This window comes from Cotesia typhae, unplaced genomic scaffold (genome assembly GCF_013202065.1).
Source record: "Cotesia typhae breed Kobodo isofemale line unplaced genomic scaffold, CoteBio_Ctyphae contig_65, whole genome shotgun sequence".
Classification (NCBI taxonomy): Eukaryota; Metazoa; Arthropoda; class Insecta; order Hymenoptera; family Braconidae; genus Cotesia; species Cotesia typhae.
Window position 1 is genome coordinate 1132029 of NW_027423762.1, and position 22356 is coordinate 1154384.

Here is a 22356-nt window from a genome sequence, read left to right on the forward strand (position 1 = left end):
CGTGAATGCTGTGAATGCAATTAACTACACCAAATTTTTATTAACGAACATTCTTTCCGATCAAAGTGAACCTTAAGTTCAACCTGATATTCCTAAATCGTTGAATATTCGAAACTAAAAGGTTCAAACCAGTTCAATCTTCAAATACAGTTTTCTATGCTAATTTTAAAACTGCGAAAATAATAACCGACAGTTTTGACAGTTTCATTATTGCAGTCTTCAAAATTTTGCCTTAGGCGTATTGACAAAGAAACATGAAAATTAAAAACACTAAAATAATAACGTGATGTATTTTCTTATTTTTAAATGCAATCTGTTTTATATATTTTATTAATACTTCAAAATTTATTGTACTTATTTAAACACTATCTATGTATATAAAATTTGCCATTCGGCTCAACGCTTTGGCATTAAAACTAAATAAATAAAAAAAATAAAATTTTTGTGATTGTGAAATTCACTGACATCGGAAAATTTTCTAAATATTTCTAACAATTAAATTATAATGAAAAAAATAAGAAAAAATAGTTTCCAATTTCGAAATTAAAAAAAAAAAAAAACTCGTGCAATTTTTAAAAAATTTTTTTTTAGTAGTAATTAATTTTCTAAATAAGATAAGAAATGGTAAGTAATTTATTCGATGTAGATCAGTGAAATTTTTAATGAAAAGTTTTGTTAGAACTAAATTTGTCAAATATGTAAATTATAATTTCCATTATTTTTATTTTATTTTATTTATTTAAAAATACTTTGATGCCAAGACATTAGCCGAATGGCAAATATATATATTTGCTTATAATTTCCATTACATAGTATATAATCAACTGCATATTTGAGGAGCTGATTTTCAAAAGGGTATCTTTTCATTTTTAATTAATCGAGACAAAAAAACTGGTTATCTTCAATTCTAAATATTTTTATCGAACTTTTTTAATTTTGCTATAAAGTGCTATCGGTTATGAAGCTACAATTTGATTTTCATTTAGGAATCTTTATAATTCTCGATGTAATTAATATTTAAAAGTTCAAAAAACTGCTTTTTTAAAATATGAAAAGATACCTTTTTGAAAATCAGCTCCTCATTTGTATTTAGCAAACTTTTTCTGAATTTTTGCAACAGTTACTATTTATCAAACAGATATAATTGAAATAATAAAAAATACAATACAACATGAAGCTTGAATGATTTCATTGATTAATAATAACTAATACAAAAAAAAATTCTCGAGTTGTTGACTCAACTGTCAGACTTTAGTGACCGTAACTATTACGTATATTAAGGTGATACATCGCACACATACCTATACGAATAATTTTATATGATGGAAAACACTTACAAACGTATATACATTCAAACCTATATATAGAAGGTTTCATTTCCTCCCCACTTCGAAGTAAGTGAGAGGTTCCATGGTAACTTGTATGTAGTACGGAGTGGGTTGGTCGCAACGACGAATCATAACAGTCTAGTAGATGTTACTCGTCCGTTCGCGAGTTGACTGTACTACTAGATTAGAAAATAGCGTTCATAGACTTTTATTAATTATCTAATTATTATTTAATTGTATCACTATTGAAATATTCTTCAAGTGCTGTGAATAATTTTTTTTTTTAGTTTATTCAATCATTATCTATAACAAATAATTGCCATTGGAAGTCGTGAGTCGTTCTCGACTCACATTATTCTATCGAGGTTTGTAGACAATTGAGTACAATTTATAAAAACATATAAAATTAATTTTAATGTGTAAATTAAATAATTATTTTTTTCACTGACAGTTGACTAATTAAAACTCTCATTTTACACACAATGATACAATTAATGTTATAATAATAACAAGTGGTTGACGGAAAACGATAAGCATTAAGGTAAACCGCGATAAGTTTAATTGCATAGTTTTGAAATAATCACTCGATTGTTCCATCTCTTTTAACATATAAATGTCCTCTTTTATGAATAAAATTGAATAGTATGATTTGTTAGCTCTAGAAGTTATTAGTCATCATTTAAGAAACGAAGTAATTTTCCCGCGCGAATTTACGATATGAACAATAAAAAAGTAAACATTCAATCAATTTATACAAATTTTAATAATACTGAAATCAGCAGTCAGCTGTTAATTTAAAAAATTTTTTTAATAAATCAATTACAATAAAAAAAATGATTCTAAAAATTTTCACTTGTAATTTTTATTAATTTTTACACGTGAAACTTTTTAATTTATTTTTTTTTATAATAATTTAATTGATATAAAATTCTAAAAAAATTTGTAATGTCTGTCAACTTCAGTGTCATAAATTTTAATATATGATATTAGTTTATTATGATATCAATGATCAGTTAATTATATTATTATTATTTGTAGTTACATGTGTCATTTTAATTTACACTCTGTAGCTTTTTAATAAATTATTTTTACTACAAAGTTTAAAAGAAAATGAATTTATAAATATAGTAAATAATTGGATGAAGTAATAAATGGTTTTTTCCTCATGAGTTTAAGTTCTTACACGTCTTTCAAAATCAATGGGTCATGGTCGTATACAGCTCTATAACTAGTCATAGTCATAAACATGGTATTGATGTAATTTCACTTACATATCTCGTGAATAAAGAGATTTACTGCAAATTCTTGTGGACACGAACAATTTATAACAACACGAAAGGGTTTGATATGTAAATTAAAGTCAATAAATTAATATTGTTATTGTTTTATCATTTTAATAAAAGGTATTTTAAATTAACTGAGTTTAATAAAAACAAATTTTTTCTTTATAAAACTAAAATCAGAATAAAAATCTCAATCTCAGTTCTAAAGTTTTGTTTGAATAAAAAAGTTTATTTCGCTGAAGAATAAAAGTTAGCTTAGATAATAGTTTTTTTTTTAATAAATACAAAACGTTTACAATTTATAGTAAATGTCATCCATGGATGAATTGTGGCGGGAACTAGATAACGGAGTTAAGGGACAGGTGTCGGAGATTTTTTTAGTAACTATAGATCTTCGGGAAAGAAGTTGGCTCGTGCCCATAACCAGCTGTCGAGCAACAGCTGCATCTGGAATAGGGGATGTTGTGGTAGTTGAATCAAACGGCCGTTGAGCCATACATACATATACCAATTGCAAAACATATGTAGTATATTTTATGTATTCATTCGATTGGAGCGATTCATGTGTTTAAGCTTTATATTAAACGTCTCAAGTATCAAGATTAAAGTTGAGGATTAAAAAATGTTCTTAGCTAAATTTGGACTTTCTTTTAAAAGCTTTCGCTAATTTGAAATTTATTTTTAAAAAGTAATGAGAGTAACAGAACAAATTTAATCCTTTAATTTCATTCATACATAATGATAGAAATTGATATTTTTTTAAACAGTATATTAAATTTCTCTTGCTAGAAATTTAAAGAAAAATTCGTAATAATTAAAAATTTGGTAATTATTTACAAGTAGAGTCAACCCCATTTTGGGCCATAACTAGGTGAAAAGTCAACATTTTCAAATTTTTTTTTTTATTTTGCTTGTTTTTATGGCACATTTATGATAAAAAATGTCGTGAACGAAAAAAATAAAGATTTCGATAGCTTTTTTGTCTTCAAAAGTTGGAAAAAATTTTGGCTCTCATGTTTTTAGATAAAATTTCTAATATCTTTTTTTGATGTTTTTGATATATATTTTTTTGAAAATATATATCAAAATTCAAAAAAAAAAATCCTAATATCACAATTTTCTAAAAAATTTATAAACTTTTTGAAAATTTGTTAAAATTGTGATTATCAACTTTTTTTTTTAATTGTTCATTTTTTTTATTTTTCAAAAAAAAAATATATCAATAAAATCAAATAGAAATTTCGTTCAAAAAAATGAAAATTAAAATGGTTGACCCCACTTGTAAATATTTACCAAAAATTTATTATTAAGATTATTGCTATTGTTTAATGAATATATACTTTTTATGTACGTATTCTTATAATGTATGAAGAAATAGTAGTTGATTAGCATTCAAGACTCTATTTATACTAAACTCCATTATTGGTATAATGGGATCGGTTGTCATGTTATTCGCCTTGAAATTCTACTATACCTATTTTGCTCAGGTACCATTCATGGATCGATCGACTACCGAAACCGCGAGTAGAGGCATATACCTTTTGTGGACTATTGATTTTTAAATTTTTTAGACAAACACAAACAACAACGAATGTGCACATGAATAATAATGAATAACCAACGACAATAACAATAATAATCCTTTTCATTTTCATTGGATTACTTTGTTTCTCTAAAAATTATTTGATATTGATTTAGTTTCTATTTTTGTATATTCCTTCTGTTATGTTTATATTCTTACGAAAATGAATTTTTTTATAAAACTGTTTCACATTCACAACCATATATCTTAGGGTGGGTCAAAAAAATCGAATAATTTATGTTTGACTTTATACTCTGAAAAATAGGTTCATAGACACCTAAAAAGAATTCTCTCCAAGTATAGGCTCTTAATTATAACGGGAAGGTCCTCCGCTTTGCGGGTTTCTATTTTTTTCGAATAATCAGATAAAAAAATTTATATCTCGCTTCCAACTGCTTGGAAAAATATTCCGTGGCATAGATTTTGTGAGAAATTGAATGCTTTACAAAAAAGGTCTCTTATGACTTTTTCAAAAACTCAACCGATTAAAAGATATTCATAGTTGAAGTTTGGCTATTTTAAGGAAAATATTCGTTTTTATTATGAATTTTATAAGTCGATGAAAAAAAATTATTTCGGATTGCGGAACTCATGATTTTGTAGGAAATTTACTGCTCTACAAAAATGGTCTCTTATGATTTTTGATTAAGTGAAGCCGTTACGAGATATTCATCGTCAAACATTAACGAATATCAATATTTCCAGTTTTTGATCAATAATTCGATAAATTTTAATTTAAACTATGAGTTTCAGGAAAATTTACATAAATTTGAGTTTCGATCGATAAAGAAATGTTATAATAAGTTAGATAAAGAATTATTGGAATTATCATTGATTTTCCTTGGAGAAATGCCTCAAGAAAAGATTTCTTTCAAACGTCCTGGTGCTGTTCATCATGCTAGATGGATGGCTAAGGCCATTTATAGTTTGAAAATGTATCTATTCAGAGATGAATTCAAACTCTCTCAGAAAGAATTGCATGGTCTTCGTCATTTCTGTATTTTTATAGTCACATTGTATTTAAAAGCTTGGTTTTCATCAACTTCTGCAACAACTGCTGCTTATCATGACTTGCAGTTTATGAAAAATTTATTGGAGTACAAACATATCAATCCTTTGATTTCTTCAGCTACGTGTGAAAAAATGATTTCGCACTTATGGTATTTGAGCGATGAACTTGCCATTTTATCACTGTTTGACGATGGCGTTCCATTAGAAGTAAAAAAGTATTGTTGAAGCTGTTAATACTCGTGAAGGTACAGATTCTAAAGCTAAAAGATTTGTAATTGCTAAAAAGATTTGAATTCATTGGCGCAGAGAACTCTGAGTGACTTTGTGTCTAAAAAGTCATTAAATCTTTTCAAAATCTTCGATCTACCGTATGACTTTCTTGATGTCGATGTTGAATTATGGCCTACTAATGAGAGTTATCTCGAAAATAAAGAATACTTTCAACAACTAAAAGTTGTCAATGATTCAGCAGAGCGAGCTGTTGCATTAGTTAGTGAATATAATCAATGCTTGACAAAAAATGAAGAACAATTCCAGTACTTATTGCAAGTTGTCAAAGAACATCAAAAAACATTCCCAAATTGTAATAAAAGAAATTATTTATAGTAATAGCGTACTGTTATGTTAAAAATATAGACAATTATATTGCAATTGATAATTCAATAAAAAATTTATCTATAAAAAAGTTAAATACTGGTTGTTTCTCACTTGATTCAATACTTTTCATATTAAATTTGACAAAGAAATATGTCATTCACTTCAAATTAAACTAATCATTGGCTATATGTCGAAAAAAATGCTCTAATTTCTTGTTTTAATGCAATCAAACAAGCTCAAGACTGAAAACAATATTAAAAAAATTGTTTATAACATTTCTTTATCGATCGAAACTCAAATTTATGTAAATTTTCCTGAAACTCATAGTTTAAATTAAAATTTATCGAATTATTGATCAAAAACTGGAAATATTGATATTCGTTAATGTTTGACGATGAATATCTCGTAACGGCTTCACTTAATCAAAAATCATAAGAGACCATTTTTGTAGAGCAGTAAATTTCCTACAAAATCATGAGTTCCGCAATCCGAAATAATTTTTTTCATCGACTTATAAAATTCATAATAAAAACGAATATTTTCCTTAAAATAGCCAAACTTCAACTATGAATATCTTTTAATCGGTTGAGTTTTTGAAAAAGTCATAAGAGACCTTTTTTGTAAAGCATTCAATTTCTCACAAAATCTATGCCACGGAATATTTTTCCAAGCAGTTGGAAGCGAGATATAAATTTTTTTATCTGATTATTCGAAAAAAATAGAAACCCGCAAAGCGGAGGACCTTCCCGTTATAATTAAGAGCTTATACTTGGAGAGAATTCTTTTTAGGTGTCTACGAACCTATTTTTCAGAGTATAAAATCAAAAATAAATTATTCGATTTTTTTGACCCACCCTAATATATCTTGATAATATTATTATTTTAATAAAGCTAAGAGGTTTTATGCAACTATAGTTAACTAATTTTTTACAATTCATCGGTATAGTAAAGCTTATTAAGAGATACAAGAAAAATTAGAAAAAAAAATAACTAGGAGAAATTAGAGATATCTTTCATTGAAATAAAAATGATGACAAGGAATAAAAGATGGCAAAAATTTTATACAAACATATTCTATAAAAGAGTAGACAATTAATTTTATTTCATATTTATAAGTATGAATTTCGCACAATTTTTTTTTCTCGTGCATAAAAAAAGTGAATTGTAATGCTGTAGCATGGGAATGATTATCATGTGCGTGATAAGAAGGTACTGGAAAGTCTCTACAACTTTATCGTTCTTACTTTGACTTCCTACTAAAAAGTACTTTTCCACTACACGATAAGTAATACTTTTCATAAAAAGTTGTGGAGAGACACATCTACTGCCATGTATCCTCTGACTTTGATTTTAGGCTTTTAAGATATGTATACATTGAAAATAAACTAATTTGAATTAAGCGAAAAATTCTTGAACCAAGAAAATAATTTTAAAGAGTTTCATTGTCTTAAATCAAGTCGAAAAATTCTTGAATTAAATAAAATTCACATAAACCAAGAAAAATATCTTAGTTAACGAATTTTTCTACTCAAATCAAAAAGATGAAATTTTTTAAAATTATTTACTTGATTCAAGTAAATTTTTTTTTCGGTGCATAGTTCAAGTTAGAGAGACTCCACTGTAATCTGTTATATGTTTAACGAAATGAAAAAAGATGCTATATAGAATTGAATACGACTCTTTACCATTCGACTAGTCCCTAATTACTATGTATAACATATAGAATATACATTAACGGTCGAATGAGAAAGTCCCGTTTTGTTTATACATAAATATTTATTTTCATTTTTCCACTTTACACATAATCTTTGGTTCTCACATGCGGATTGCAGTCATTATATATTGTTAGAAAGACTACCCTTTCGATGCCTATTCGTTATTATTCATCATTATGTTGTATATTACATATAAAACAATTAACTTATGTGAAATTACTTCACAACATTTATAAAATTTATTTATCGAAACTCTGTTGACCTCTTCGTTTTTTATTAAAGCAAAAAACAAAAACAGATTATTTCGACAGTAAGTAATTAATAAGCAACAATGATTAACACAGAAAAAAAAAGGATCACGAGCCAAGAAAATATTTTTCCTCCTAATTATTTTCTTGAGCGAAAAAAAAAATTTTTTTTGACACAAGAAATTTCACTTATTATCAAGAAAATCTTTTTGTTTTGAGAAAATTCAGCCTCTTGCTCCAAAAAATTTAGTTCTTGATAGCAGTAAATTTTCTTATCTTGAGAAAATTTCTCTCTTGCTCCAAAAAATTAAATATCTCGATAGTGAATTTTCATTAATATTTTTATTGATTAACATGTCAAATGGGAAGATCAAATAATATTGAATCTTTTTTTTTTTTATTCAATATGATTAATTGCACGCTAAAATAATATAAAATGAGTATCAAATATTAAAGAGAAAAATTTTTTCAAGGTGCCAAAATTTTTTTTCCTTAGCTGAAGAAGGTAGCACTGTTTCCCTAAAGTATCCAAAAATTTTGATTAAATATAAAAATTTATTGTATCAAGTATTTGTGATAATTTGAATTAAGAAAAAATTACTTCCACCAAGAATAGAATTTCAAGAAAAATTTTTACTTTGGCCAACACAACTCGGTCTTCCTTCAGGCACCCGAAAATTTTCTTGAGTCAAGAATTTTGTTCTCCAGTCAAGAAATTTTTCTTTCTGTGTAATCAATATTTAAACAACTTTCACGAGCGTTCCAAAAAACTATGTGAAGTAATTATGAGCCAAACGTCAATATTAAAATTAAGAGATCTAATCTAACGTAAAATGATTTCATTATAAATTTGGAAACTATTCAATAAAAGTGCGTGACATAAACACAAATAATCTAAAATTCCATAACATCAAATAAAAAAAAAACTTAACTTGATTTTACTTCTTTTATATTTAGTAAGCTGCATAAAAAAATTTTCAAATAATTTTTTGCATTCAACGGCCTTCTTTCTATCAACTGCAACATCTTTAATGTCCTCTGCCATTTAGAAGAACAAGTATCAGAATATTTATTCATATATATATATTTTAAGAAGATAAAACTCAAACAATAGAGTTAGCGTTGCATAATTAAAAGTTATTTCATTAGAATACTCGCATATATTACAAAAAGCTGTTTATCAAGCTCTAGGTCAAATAACATCATTATAATGAATAATACAGAAGAAGATATGTTTTAATTATTATGGCTGAACATTAAAATAGATACTATATTAACTATGTGTACATGACGTTTATTACTTGACTTTGACGTGAACTTTTAATCTAATTAATGTACAAAAACTTTGCTTTTAGGTGGCGTGGGGTACTGTGATGGAGTTGCAAAGTTGGTTTCTCTATCACCTAGTGGCCGTTACTGACTGCAATCAAGGTGCATTAAAAATTTTTAAACTACTTTCAGTAACTAGCTTTATTACTTGATTTTCGGAAATCTTGAGTAATGGTTCTTCGACAAACAAACTTTTTCATTCAAAAACAGATTGTTCATTCATCAAAGTCATTTTTTAGACTTGATTTGTTTTTTATAAATAATTATATTTATGTTATTTTATGTTTAGTTTATAATTTTAATTATGTTTTAATTTGTTGTTTTTTTTTTATTTAGTTAGCTGAATACTTTAAGTTGACATTTTATTTACTGTTGTAAATATTGGTCACTAGAGACTCAATCACACACTCACAATTCTCATTATTGAATCACTGTACATACAACTGGCATTAAGTATCTGATGTTTGACGGTAAGTAATTTTATATTATATATATTTTTAAGATAATAAGACGAATAACGCTATCCAAGTAGTATCTATGGGGTATTCAATGCCAAATCGACCACTTTTGAACCCGACTCCTTTCGATCTGGCCAAAATTTTTATATTCTTTTCTATCCTTTGAAAAACATTTTTGAGAATTTTTTCAAATTTTTTTATCCAACCCAAAAAAAGTTATGAATTTTTCAAAAACATAGCTTTTTTATTAAAAAAAAAAAAAAAAAAAAAAAAAAAAAGCAATAATTTCATTTATCATTTATCATTTTAAAAGTTTTTCTTTTTCTAACTCATTATCTAGACGGTTCAACTAACCATTTATATTTTTCTGCAATATGCATCCGAGAATGTCCAATTTTTAGCAAATCTTCATTTTTTCATGAGTGTGAACTTAGTGGACAACAGACAATTTAAAATTTTGACAATCGATATCTCGGTGAAGGAGTCGAATTTATAAAAAATAAAAAAATGAAGATATTCAAAGTTTGGATATTCACACTTGGATTTATGTGTGTTTTAAAAAAAAAATTTTTTTTGAGTAGAAATTTAAAAATTAATATTTTAACAAGTGCTCCAAACAACATTTTCTGGCGGAGAAATTCAAAATGGAGTATTTCTGTCTCTTTTGCACCAATTTAGACTTGTATTTATTCTTTATTTCAAAATTATTATTAATTTATAAATCGAAACAATTAAAAGAAACCACTTAATGTAAGAATAAAAAATGTAAGTCTTTATTATCTCAAAATTTACACCTTCATTTATTCAGAATTTTTTCAGAAGAAGTTTTTCAAATTTCCTACCAAGTTATCAATTTTTTTCTTATAAAACAATTTTTGCCAAAAAGATACAAATACCTCATTTTGAATTTCTTTGTCAGAAAATGTTGTTTGGAGCACTCGTTCAAATGTTATTTTTTAAATTTCTACTCAAAAAAAAAATTTTTTTTTTAAAACACAAATAAATCCAAGTGTGAACATCCAAACTTTGAATAACTCCATTTTTTTATTTTTTGTAAATTCGACTCCTTCGCCGAGATATCGTTTGTCAAAGTTTTAAATTGTCTGTTGTTCGCTAAGTTCACACTCAAATTTTTTCGGTTGTATTCATTATTATATGAATCGCTATCATCATTTAAACCATAATGATGAAAAGGTTACAAATAATCAGGGAGAGGTTCATTTTTATATTAAAAACAAAAATACATGTACTGTAAAAAGCCTTTTTATTAATCGCTGATCAATTTACCCACAGTATCTAATAATCGAATAATCAATAATGTTTGTATATTTCACTTCTAAAATTGGGCCCATTGCTCTGTTTTAAAATTTTTGCAAAGTCTCTGATTTATTATCATGATTATTTAACATTAATGTATATTGGTATTATGAGATAATTAACATATATTAAAAATATTTAAACAGGAACCGTTCAACTTTCTCAAATGTTAATTTTTAGCACAATCCCCTTCATTATACAAGTCCAAAACCAACATAATTTTTCTAGATAGCTTGACGAAATTTTTAACCAGTAATTAGCAAAAAGATGATACTAAAATCAGTAACCATTTTCAGTTTTATTTAAAATATAAATTAAGATTCTAAAAATGTTTCTGAAAAAAATTCCTTTAAATACAATTTTACGAAATTATTTTCTTATAGTATCTATTTATTTTTTAAATGAAACAAAAAAAAATAGTCAGGTATCTACTGATTTTAGTATTATACAAAATACATTTATAAAAATATTATAATTATTATTTTTTACCTTGATAATGCAAAACAAACATTATCAGTCAGTTTTATAAAATTTGTCCATTGTATTTATTATTACGACGCAACTTTTAATAAATTTCGCTACTATGTGGCTCAGCTTGTTGAGTTACGTTGAAAATAGTTTTTTATCACTAGTATATGAGTTTATATATTTTTAATTGTACATAAATAATCAAAAAGAACAAATCACTTCTTGTAATATTAAAAAAAAAAAAAAAAATGGTATTCCTAAATTTTCAAGCACTTCATTTTCCACATTTTGACAGTAGGGTATGTCAAAATGTAACTTCCGTGATGGACCTCTTAAAATTGGAATTTTAAGTTCCGCTTTTGACATGAGTTGGATTGGTCATTTCCTGACATATTTTGAGCGTAAAAAGATTTATTTGATTTTCAGATAATTTTTTACAGGAGCTTTGTTTGGATACTTCCGGTCAAATTTTGAAATTTCAGCGGAAACGCCCAAACAAAGTTCCTGTTAAAAAATTCTCTGAAAATCAAATAAATCCTTTTACGCTCAAAATATGTCGTGACATGACCAACCCAACTCCTGTCAAAAGCGGAACTTAAAATTCCAATTTTAAGAAGTCCATCACGGAAGTTACATTTTGACCCACCCTAGTCAACAGTGTTTATATTTAGTAAAAATAAATGAATAAATTTTTCTAACATTTTACAAAAAACTATTAAATTATTTTATTTTTAAAAGCTATTCAAAGTTTGCTTGATATTTGTTCTCAGTATATATATATATATATATATATTTTTTTTTAAAGTACTTGTATTGCAATTACAGTGATGCAGTCGACAGCTACTGGGAGTGGAGCTTACCCGGGGGGTGGCACAGGCAGTAGAGCACGAGACTTGGGTTTAAGAGCACAAAAAAAAATTCTAGGACGAGTTGTTTCTTTAAATGCTGGAAGATCTCTTTTCATAGACGACGCTACAACGTCACTTCTTGACAATCTCTTCAAGCTTATGGAGAGAGTAGCTAAAAGCAATCCAAGCCTCAATAAAAAACAACCGGAGAAAGTTTTAAAAAACATTGTTAAATTGTCTATCAAGGTATGTATGTAGAAAAACACATTAATAAGATTTATATTTAATTAACATCTTGTTAAAATTATTTACAGATTGGATTATTACAACGTAATCAGCAATTAAATTCTTCTGATGAAGTTAAAATAAATGATATTCGAGCGAGTTTGAGGGCTGTAGCGATGTCCGTAGTTTCATTTTATGAATTAGAATTTAGTTTTGATAGAATTTATTTAACGAGGTCATTAGAGCGCTGTCGAACAACGATATTAAATTTGATAAAGCCGCACTTGACAGATAAATCTCAAGAGAGATGTGACCAAATTTTCGATTTTATAACTTATCCAGACTTTCTCGACAGTGTTTTTCAATCTTCAGAATTGAGGCCAACACTGGGATTACTTGTGGATGATATTAATAAAGCATTAGATGCTGGACATCTTTGATTTAGCAAACTATTGCAATTGCAATCAAAACTAATTATTTAACTAATGTTTTAATTAAAACATTGTTTGCGTCCCGTAAAACTTAACATCCATTGTCTCTGACTCAGTCAGATTTTTATTGTTATATCTACTACAATTTACATAAAATATACCGTGAGAGAAAATTGTAAATTTATTCATTCCAAGAATACTACGGATTTTTTTATTGTCAGAAAAATATGACTAAAAAAATTACGGAACAAAAGAGAAAGTCATGAAATTATTATTTTTTTAATGCAATTAATTTTTAACAATTGTTGTAATTTTCGCAATAATGATAATTTAATAACTAATACTCTTTCCATTAAATACTTTATAAATTATTTGTATTTTTAAGATATTAGTTTTGTTGTATATTTATTATCTTTTCTCAGTAGTTTATAATTTACTAATTATAAATATAATAATTAATAATAATTGTATCAATACCAAAAAAGAAACCAAGAAAAAGAACAAATAATTGAAGACAAAACGTTTAACGTGTTATCCTGCATGATTAAACATACTGCCTATGCCTCAGAACACCTAATTATCAATAAATATTATAAATTTTGGACACAACTACGTCAATTAGTGAGAAATAATTACTTAATAAGAAAACTGTAATATAGTTTTGGACTAAAATATAAATTAGTGAGTAGAAATTACTGTGGAGAATATAAATGCAAAGATTTTATTAAAATTACGAAGAAATAAAAACATAATTCATTAATGAATTAGTAATGCATATTTGTTTAAATATGTTTTTAAAATATAATTATTTGTAAAAGTACATATGCACACATGAATATTTGTAAAACAATTTTAAATTGTCTTCTTTAAATAAAAAAATAAAAATGTGTAAATTAAAGGACACCTATAAGACATTAAATATTTTGCTTCATATCAGAAAATAATCAAATTTGACTTTTTTACTATAAAAGACTTGATGAAAAAAAGTAATAAAATAAATAGTAAATAACTATTTTAATTTTACAATTTGAAAATTTTGTAAAAATTATACACCATATTTACATGGAAATTTTTAAATAATCAAAAAATAATAATTATGTATATTTATGTGATGTATTGCCATATCGTTATAAGAAGAATAAATTATATACAAAAAAATTTGTTTTTATTCAATCAAATCAAAGAAGCTATAAGTTACTTGAATTAAGTGATAGAATTTTTCTTAACTAATACTATACTATTCAATACCGCGTTGAGCAAAATTAAAAATATCGTCAAATTATTTTGTCCTTTTTAATTGATTATTTTTTCATGTGTTCAGTTGAAAATAATATTTTATCATCAATATAATTCGTTGAAGATGACGTTTATTTACATAAAATTATTCTATTTTATATATCAATTAGTTACAATCATTATTACATATTATTGATAGAGTATTATCCAATAAAAATAAAAAAAGAATAGTTAGTAATCTCAAGAAACTCTTTTTAATTATGATTTATTTTTTTACTCAAATTAAAAAACGATGAGTAACGAATAGAATATAAATTAAATTCATTAGCATTATCTCATTAGTTGTTAATATCAATTTTTATTCTCGAAATCATCAAACGTTTTTGGCTTGGATTATTACATTTGGATAATGTATTTATTGGCACGATTATTTTCATTTTCATGTTACATTAAGACTTTTAATTTTAATTTAAAATCGAGCATAATCAATTTATACAGTTCTAAATGAAATTTCAGATTTAAACTCTTAATAATTGATTAAAAAAAAAAAAAAAAAAAAAATCATTAGCGCTACAAGCCACTTGTATAGAATTAATTTTATAATTCAATACATTAAAAATAAAAGTTATTTTTTTTGACTAAAAAATAAATTTTTATTATTTGCCGGATCTATGTTTTTGCAAATAAAATATTTCATGTTTACTTAATTTATTTTATTTATTAATTTTTTTTTTTATTTAGGTCATGAAACTTTTTTCAATTATCAATGACGATATTTAAAGCTATGAATATTAATCGGTTAAATTTTTGTCTATCCACATTTATTTAAATGATAACATGTATCTATATATAAACATATAAATTGCATGAAACAAATAAAGCTTATAAATATTTTATACTGAGACTTTTACCGCACGTCAAATATAACGTAGTAGGAACACGGGTGTATAAAATGTATTACCTTAATATGAACAATACATGAAATTATTATTATTATTATTATTATTATTATTATTATTATTGTGATTATTGATAATAATAAATAATAACCATATCATAATATCTGTTTTAGTAAGAGAATAGTGATAAATAACAAAACAAATTTCTTTCTGATTAAAAATTAAAATATTTGTATTATGTATTACTATCACACTCGTATTAAATAACAATGAAACTTCACCGAATCCAGAATAATTAGAATAAAAATTAATTGACTAAACATTAAATTATTCATGTACACTCTTATCTAAATGCGTCGCTAAAATTATCTGTACAATATTAATAATAATTAAAATAATAATTACAATGAGCATAAGTGTACATTTAAAAATATAATATGACATACTCTTAATTTTCATAATTATTAATTCTGATGTTAAAAAAAATAAAAGTAGTACACTTTTGTCATTGAGATATAAGTTTCATAGAAAACTTCACTGATTGCCTATAGTTTCATAAAATACATGACACAGTTTATCACCACGATTAAAAACATTATAATTTTGAATAATTAATGTCATGACAATCCTAATATTTTCTTTTCAAATAAATATCATTATTAATATAATTATTTTTCAGTTTTTATTGTATAAAGTCTAATTATATTAATTAATGATTTACTATAATTATCAAGATAATTCAGTTCTTTTGTAAGCATGTTATTTTCTTACTTACTAGCTTATTAGTGACGAATTTAATTACGAGAAAAAAAATGTGCGTCAGCTCCGATGCACGACCGAAGTTAACTCTTTACGAACGATTATTATGACATTTATACAAAATCGAAAAAATAAATACATGTATCTTTCAAAATAACAGAAGCAAAATTCAATGTGTGTATCAAAAAACTGACAAATTTTTTTCTACAAATGATCATGAAATTTTGTTAAAGAATGTTAAAATAAAGACCCTGTTAAAATTTCAGTACTGAATATTGATATTTAGGCATTTTTAGTAAAAAAATTGAACATTTTCCGAAAAAGGTAAAAATTATTCTTTATCATTTTGGCGAAAATGAAAGAATAACTACCAATTTAGGATATCTCCAATTTTAATCTCAAATAACTTATCAAAATGTAAATTTATTGAAAAATCATGGAAGATATTTTTTGCAAAACGTTCAACTTCATTTAAAAATATGTTTCCATATGGTCGGTGACAGCCTACTCAAAATGGGTCATGTAATCCTGCAACGGTGATACATTTGCCATCTACTATTAAAAAATTTATTATGGAAACCGAGTCATGCTAATGTAGACGATGCCATTTACCATACTCCTCATAAAATTTCTAAACGGGCGGCTATAACTAAAAATCGATTCGTAAAGAGTGAACTAAAAAAAAAAAAAAAAATAACACGTCAGTAATTTAAAATCATGTTATGATAACAATTTGAATTTAAAATTAATTTTAACGAAATAAATTATTTAGCATTACAATAAAAATATCAATTGTCAAAAATAAATAACACAGTATTTAGACTAATAATTACTTTCACGGAAGATTGAATTTTTATAATATTAAATAAAACTATTTTCATCACTGGAACTCCTATAAATTAATTCACATCAATTTAAGATAAAATTGATTTCGTCAATTATAAATTATTGCCATAATCCAGCGTAATTCCCATAAAAATTTGCTGGAAGTGGTCCACCAGCTGTGAATAAACGAGTACCGGATGCATCGTAGCAGTGTGTATATATTGCTGGTGTGTATTTTACATTTTGAACACCGTCCATGAATTCTTCATCTGGAAACTATCATTGGGAAATTTTTAATAATATTTTCTTTTAATTTTATAAATAAAATAGAGCTGTTCAATTTATTCAATTAAGTAGGCTAATAAAGTTCAATTAGTAAGCTCAATTATTTTAACATAGTGTCAGTAAACGCGATATAAATTAAACTCGTTTAAATTAATCAGCTAAATCTTTTACTAATGAACCCAATAAAGTTTGATATCTGGCTTAGTCTGTTAAATTGTACAGCCCTACATTAATAAGTTTTGGGGAATATTACAACGTATCCTTTAGAAGCCTTCAAAACTACAGTTCGATTAGAATTTATTGACGATTCTAAATACTTTTGAGCTCTGACATCATAAAACATTAACATTCCTAATCCTGTACCAATGGTGAGCACAGACCCTTGAAAACTAGCAGATCGTATTCCGCAACCAGTATACCTTGAATATGTTTTGATAGTTATTAATGACAATTCATTTTTCATTTTAATAAAATCAAATTTAAAAAAAAAAAAAATGCATAATTTTATTGAAATCATGAAAAAATAAAAATGAATTGATAAACATTGATACATACCTAGATGGAATTTTTTTAATTGGTTGAAGTGTTCGTGCATCCAATAAAAGAGTATATGAGCGACATCCGACTGCATATACACCACCATCTTGAACAGCTAAACAAACATTTTCTTGGCATGCGGGAAGCTTTCTTGATATTTTTTGTTTGAACGTTTCAGCAGACCAAATATGTATGTAACAATTTAAAGATAATGCAGCAATTTCATTGATAGCTTTGTTGAACACCAATGCACGAACTTTCTGCGCTGATCGACATTCTTTTACACAAACTGGTTGAATTGATCTGTTAATATCATATCAGAATTTATAATTTACCTAAGCTTATAGTAAATTAAGAAAATAAATACTAATTAATCAACTCAGTATTAACTCACTCAGGCTTTGGGACATCTGCTTTGTCCGAAGCAGTTGCAAGTTCATTATTTATATGCCATAATGTCATTTTAGTGTCTCTCGAACCTGATACTAAAAATTCGTCGTCGAGCCAACACATATCGAACACCCAATCTCTGTGGCCATTTTCTCCAACACATACAGGATCTAAGGTTGGCAATCGATAAATGGCTATTTCATTGCAATTTCTACCTCCAGTACTTAATAATGTTCTACAATAAATTAAAAAAAAAGTTGTATTAATGTATTATTTACTCAAGTTAACTACTTTGATAAATTTAATAAAATCTACATTGTTTCATAGACATCATAAATTTGACTCCGCTCTCGTTAATGATTATTGAATCACAATGATAATTTTTAGTAAACCTCAAAAAATAGAGAAAAATTTTGTAAAAATATAAAGGCTATTTATTTTTAAACTTGACTGGATATAATTATTAAACTTGACAACTTACGGTACTAAAGTTAACACGTTTGATAATTTTTCTAACATTAAAATTTTTTATTCTTTAACATAAAAAGAGTTTCAACGCTTTAACGAAAAATTAATACCTGTTAGAATAATATAGGTATAAACCGCCCGAAAAAATTTGGAAATTCACGTCTTCATAATTTTTTTTTTGTTTTTAATTTATTAATAAGCAGGTTAAATTAACAAAAACAATCATGAGTGAAAGTGAGTATGCGATAGTTTGTAATAAAGGTATCACAAGCGAGTGAAAATGAAAACAATCGTACAAACTATTTGTTGTAGAGCTACTATCTTAAAAAGAAAATTAAATTACAAAAAAAAAAAAAAATCCGCATAGGAATTAAAATTATTTATGAATGATTTTTTAACAAAACTAAAAAACGATCAGGTGTCTGCTGATTTTAGTAAATTGATAACTTTCAAGATTTAAACTATTTGCCAACTTTAAACTTGATATTAAGGGTACCCGGTGGTCTAGCGGTTTAAAATTTAAGCTATTTTAAAAAATTTTATTTCTATATGAAGGTAATTACTAATGCTTTTATATATTTTTTACACTTTTTCCATTACTTATTAACTACACAAAAATGAAAATTAAGATAAAAAAAATTTTTTTTTAAATTAGAAAAATGGCGCTGAAGTTCCTCTCTCCAAAAAAAATGGACCTAACTGGTGTGTGTCGATTGATCTCTCCTTCTGATCTGAAGTAAAAAAAATGACGCATTTTTAATTAGTGTAAATATAGTTATCGTCGGAACTAGAATGAAAAAAAAAAAAAAAAAAAAAAAATAATAAAAATTGACAAAATGGCACATAGTTAAAAGTACGAATCTAAAACTCGTTTTCAAAAAATACTTTTACCATTTTGTCAAATATTTTTTTTTCATTCTAGTTCCGACGATAACTATGCTTATACTAATTAAAAATGTCTTTTTTTTATTTCAGATCAGAGGGAGAGATCAATCGACAAGTACCAGTCAGGTCCATTTTTTTTTTGAGAACGGAACTTCAACGCCATTTTTCTAATTAAAAAAAAAATTTTATTTGTCTTAATTTTCATTTTTGTGTAGTTAATAAGTAATAAGATAAGTGTAAAAAAATTTGAAAGCATTAGTTATTACCTTCATATAGAAATAAAATTTTTTAAAATACCTTAAATTTTAGGCCACTTGACCATCGGGTCCCCTTAAGAGATAAATAATATAATTATAATAAAAAATTTACCTCGATGGATTAATTTGAACAGAATGTATACCAGACTGTTGTTCAACAGTAGGTGCATTATTCGTATTTGCATTACGACCGTATAATGACGGTATTTGATCTAATTTTTGTGTAGCTACATCATAAACCATAAGTTTATTACATTTGGTACCAAAAACTACTTGTCTATCACTCAACCACTGTGAACAAAATACCTTGTTCATATTAGTTAAAGTGATAGGATATTCTTTAAATAAATCATGAGTCAATATATGTCTTGAGCCATATTCTTGATTAATTTTTCTAACTTCTTTAGTATTTGTTTCCCGTGCACGAACATAATCTACAAAATTAAATGAAGTTTTTAAATACTGACGACCTTCCATAACAGTTTCTTCTTCATCATCACTTGATTCATAGCAAACAAAGTCTTCAGGCTTATCTGGCTTACGATTCCTATCTAACCGTAATGCAAGTCTGAAAATAAATTATTTACATAGTTATTAGTAAATAACCAACCAACAAAGACCATGATTATTTAAATTTACACTCACCTACGGCTCCTACGTTCTTCAAGCCTTGTTAAGCTTGCACAAGTTGGATGTTTTCCATAAACTCGCATTCTCATTGTCTCAGCCATTGCGTTCACCAATTATTTATATATTCTCAGTAATAATTTTTTTTTTATTTTACTTTTCTTTGTTAAGTAAATTGAACAAACAAATTACTTGTTACCTATTAATAAATAAAGTATTTCTTCCGCATAAACTTGAATAACTATAAAAGACAAAAAAAAGTTTTACAATGTAGAAAAAAATTATCATTTATTCAATTGAAAGATAAAAAAAAAATAAGTATAATCTCAAACAAAAAGGTGAAGCTTAGCTTGTCAAAAAAAAATTCTGAGACTGAAAATAATTAAACCCTGATATGAAATACTCACCAAATTCAATGAAGATAACAAAAAAAGCAAAGTTGTATTGTAATTAACAATTGCCAAGCCCGTAACTGTTTCACAAGCCGTTCTTATGTATAAAACTTGAATTTTTATGATATACTAAATTATAATTCTCAGTGGACTTCGTGGCATGTGAATTTTAGTTACGTATTTTTAATTGATACTAAAGTCGTTGCCTTACTTTTAATAATATAAATAAAGGATATTATTATGTACATTATCAGAACATATTAAAATGCACAAAGCCTAAAAAATTTCACAAGTAACACACCACGAAGCCTTTACAATACTAGACAATTATGAACGCCATGTTGAGATTGGCTAACTTCGATTTGATCATGACAGCAGCAGCGCCCTGGCTATAGGAACCTTGCGGCTAATATAAAAGAGGCAGCACTGTCAAAACGGCGCCCCCTGTTGTTGAATTTATGCTTAAAACTGGCAAAAATATTAAAAACCAAGCTACGTAATAATCCATGAAATATTAAAAAATTAATAAAATTTAACTTTTTGACCCGCAGTTATCAGCTGTGTTCAAAACAAAAACAATTCAGAATAGAAAAGGCCAAGAAAAATCGACTCATCTAACATCGATGTTTTTTATTTGATAATCGATTCTTTTCTCTCGGTGTTTTTGTAAACAAAATTTTTAAAATAAAAAAAAATTTCGCTTTTCACGATCAGAGTCTTTAACTATTCATCTAGAGCAACGATAATATTTTGTTCAGCAATGTATTGAAAAAGACGAAGATCCAATGAAATATTGTGACTCGATTAAAAACGCTTTTTTGCCCACCGGGCGTAAAGCGTCAACTTTAGCCCCGCTGCGCTAAACAATTGCATGTGATCTGAGACATTTCTTACTTTGCTTCCCTGGGGGTGTAATATACTATTCCAAAATTATTTGTGGTAGCCATAAAATTATTGTGCATTGTTGTAACGTACAATACTGAAGTTAGCGGTCAGCTGTCAATTTTAAAAATTGTTTTAATAAATTAATTACAATAAAAAAATGCTTCTAAAAATTTTCACTTGTAATTTTTATTAATTTTCACATGTGAAACTTTTTAATTAAATTTTTTTTTAATAATTTAATTGCTATAAAATTCCAAAAAAATTTTAATATCTGTCAACTTCAGTGTTATTGCAACGTCTGTTTCATCAGAGCGTTTATTTTTTAAATCCTGGGATTATGAAAACATAACATAGAAACAAATTAACTGATTCGAACATTAATTAATTTTTATTTTTAACTTCATTAAATGGAGAAGATAGAACGTTCTAATTATTTTTGCACGCCTCATAACGCGAAACGCGTGAAGTTGTACTTATATACCCGACTCGTCAACCCAGCCAGTAATACGATGTCTTACGAAGTCTTTAAGATCAGTTTAACATGGTAACCAAATCTTAAAGAGGTCATATTGTTGACTGAGAAGGTTAAGCAATTTTGTGATCTTCAAATGCCTCTATCACAACCATATTGCACTTAAACAATAATATAAGTAGATGTACACCGAAAAAACACTGAAATTAAAACATCTTACACTTTTTAAAATCATTTAATGTTGCTAAAAAAAATGAATAAAAAAAAAATTAACATGGATGTCCTGATGTCACCCTTATTTTGTATGGACCAAAGATTACTCCCGAAAAAATTTGATATTTCGAGACCAGAAATTTTTTATTAGTTTAAGAATTTGATCAACTAGTGCCGTATTTCATATTAGTGGCCTAGTTTACGTATTTTTTTTTTTTTTTTTTTTTCCATTGAATGTTTATAAAAACTCACCACGGAACAGAAACTACTTAGTTATTATTATTTTTTTAATCAATTATATTATTTTTTTCTTAAAAAATGAATGAGAGTTTTGAGGCGTGCACTTTTGGACTTTCCAAACTTTTTTCTACTCATTTTATACAAAA

General features: G+C 26.1%; 2 protein-coding genes across 4 annotated transcripts; one reads left to right on the plus strand and one right to left on the minus strand.

Moving 5' to 3' along the window:
• Window positions 1–1426: 1426 nt before the first annotated feature.
• Sigmar (Tumor necrosis factor alpha-induced protein 8-like protein sigmar) lies at window positions 1427–13978 on the plus strand. Its single transcript, XM_074250820.1, has 5 exons — window positions 1427–1693; window positions 9120–9195; window positions 9430–9563; window positions 12162–12430; window positions 12499–13978. Exons 3-5 carry the CDS (start codon window positions 9554–9556, stop codon window positions 12847–12849), a joined length of 630 nt encoding a protein of 209 aa, XP_074106921.1. The 5' UTR covers window positions 1427–1693; window positions 9120–9195; window positions 9430–9553; the 3' UTR covers window positions 12850–13978.
• A 902-nt stretch (window positions 13979–14880) lies between these two features.
• Window positions 14881–20774, minus strand: Dcaf12 (DDB1 and CUL4 associated factor 12-like protein). 3 transcript variants are annotated; one of them, XR_012480108.1, is made up of 8 exons: window positions 20416–20771; window positions 20027–20249; window positions 19494–19949; window positions 17776–18006; window positions 17400–17684; window positions 17098–17263; window positions 16568–16835; window positions 14881–16409 (listed from the first exon to the last, which is right to left on the minus strand). XR_012480108.1 is itself a non-coding variant. In XM_074250931.1 (7 exons), exons 2-7 carry the CDS (start codon window positions 20110–20112, stop codon window positions 16680–16682), a joined length of 1377 nt encoding a protein of 458 aa, XP_074107032.1. In that variant the 5' UTR covers window positions 20113–20249; window positions 20416–20774; the 3' UTR covers window positions 14881–16679. The 3 variants fall into 3 exon arrangements, 2 of the variants coding, with proteins under 2 accessions (XP_074107032.1, XP_074107031.1); XM_074250931.1 differs by having other exon boundaries at window positions 14881–16835; window positions 17101–17263; window positions 20416–20774; XM_074250930.1 differs by having other exon boundaries at window positions 14881–16835.
• Window positions 20775–22356: the final 1582 nt, after the last annotated feature.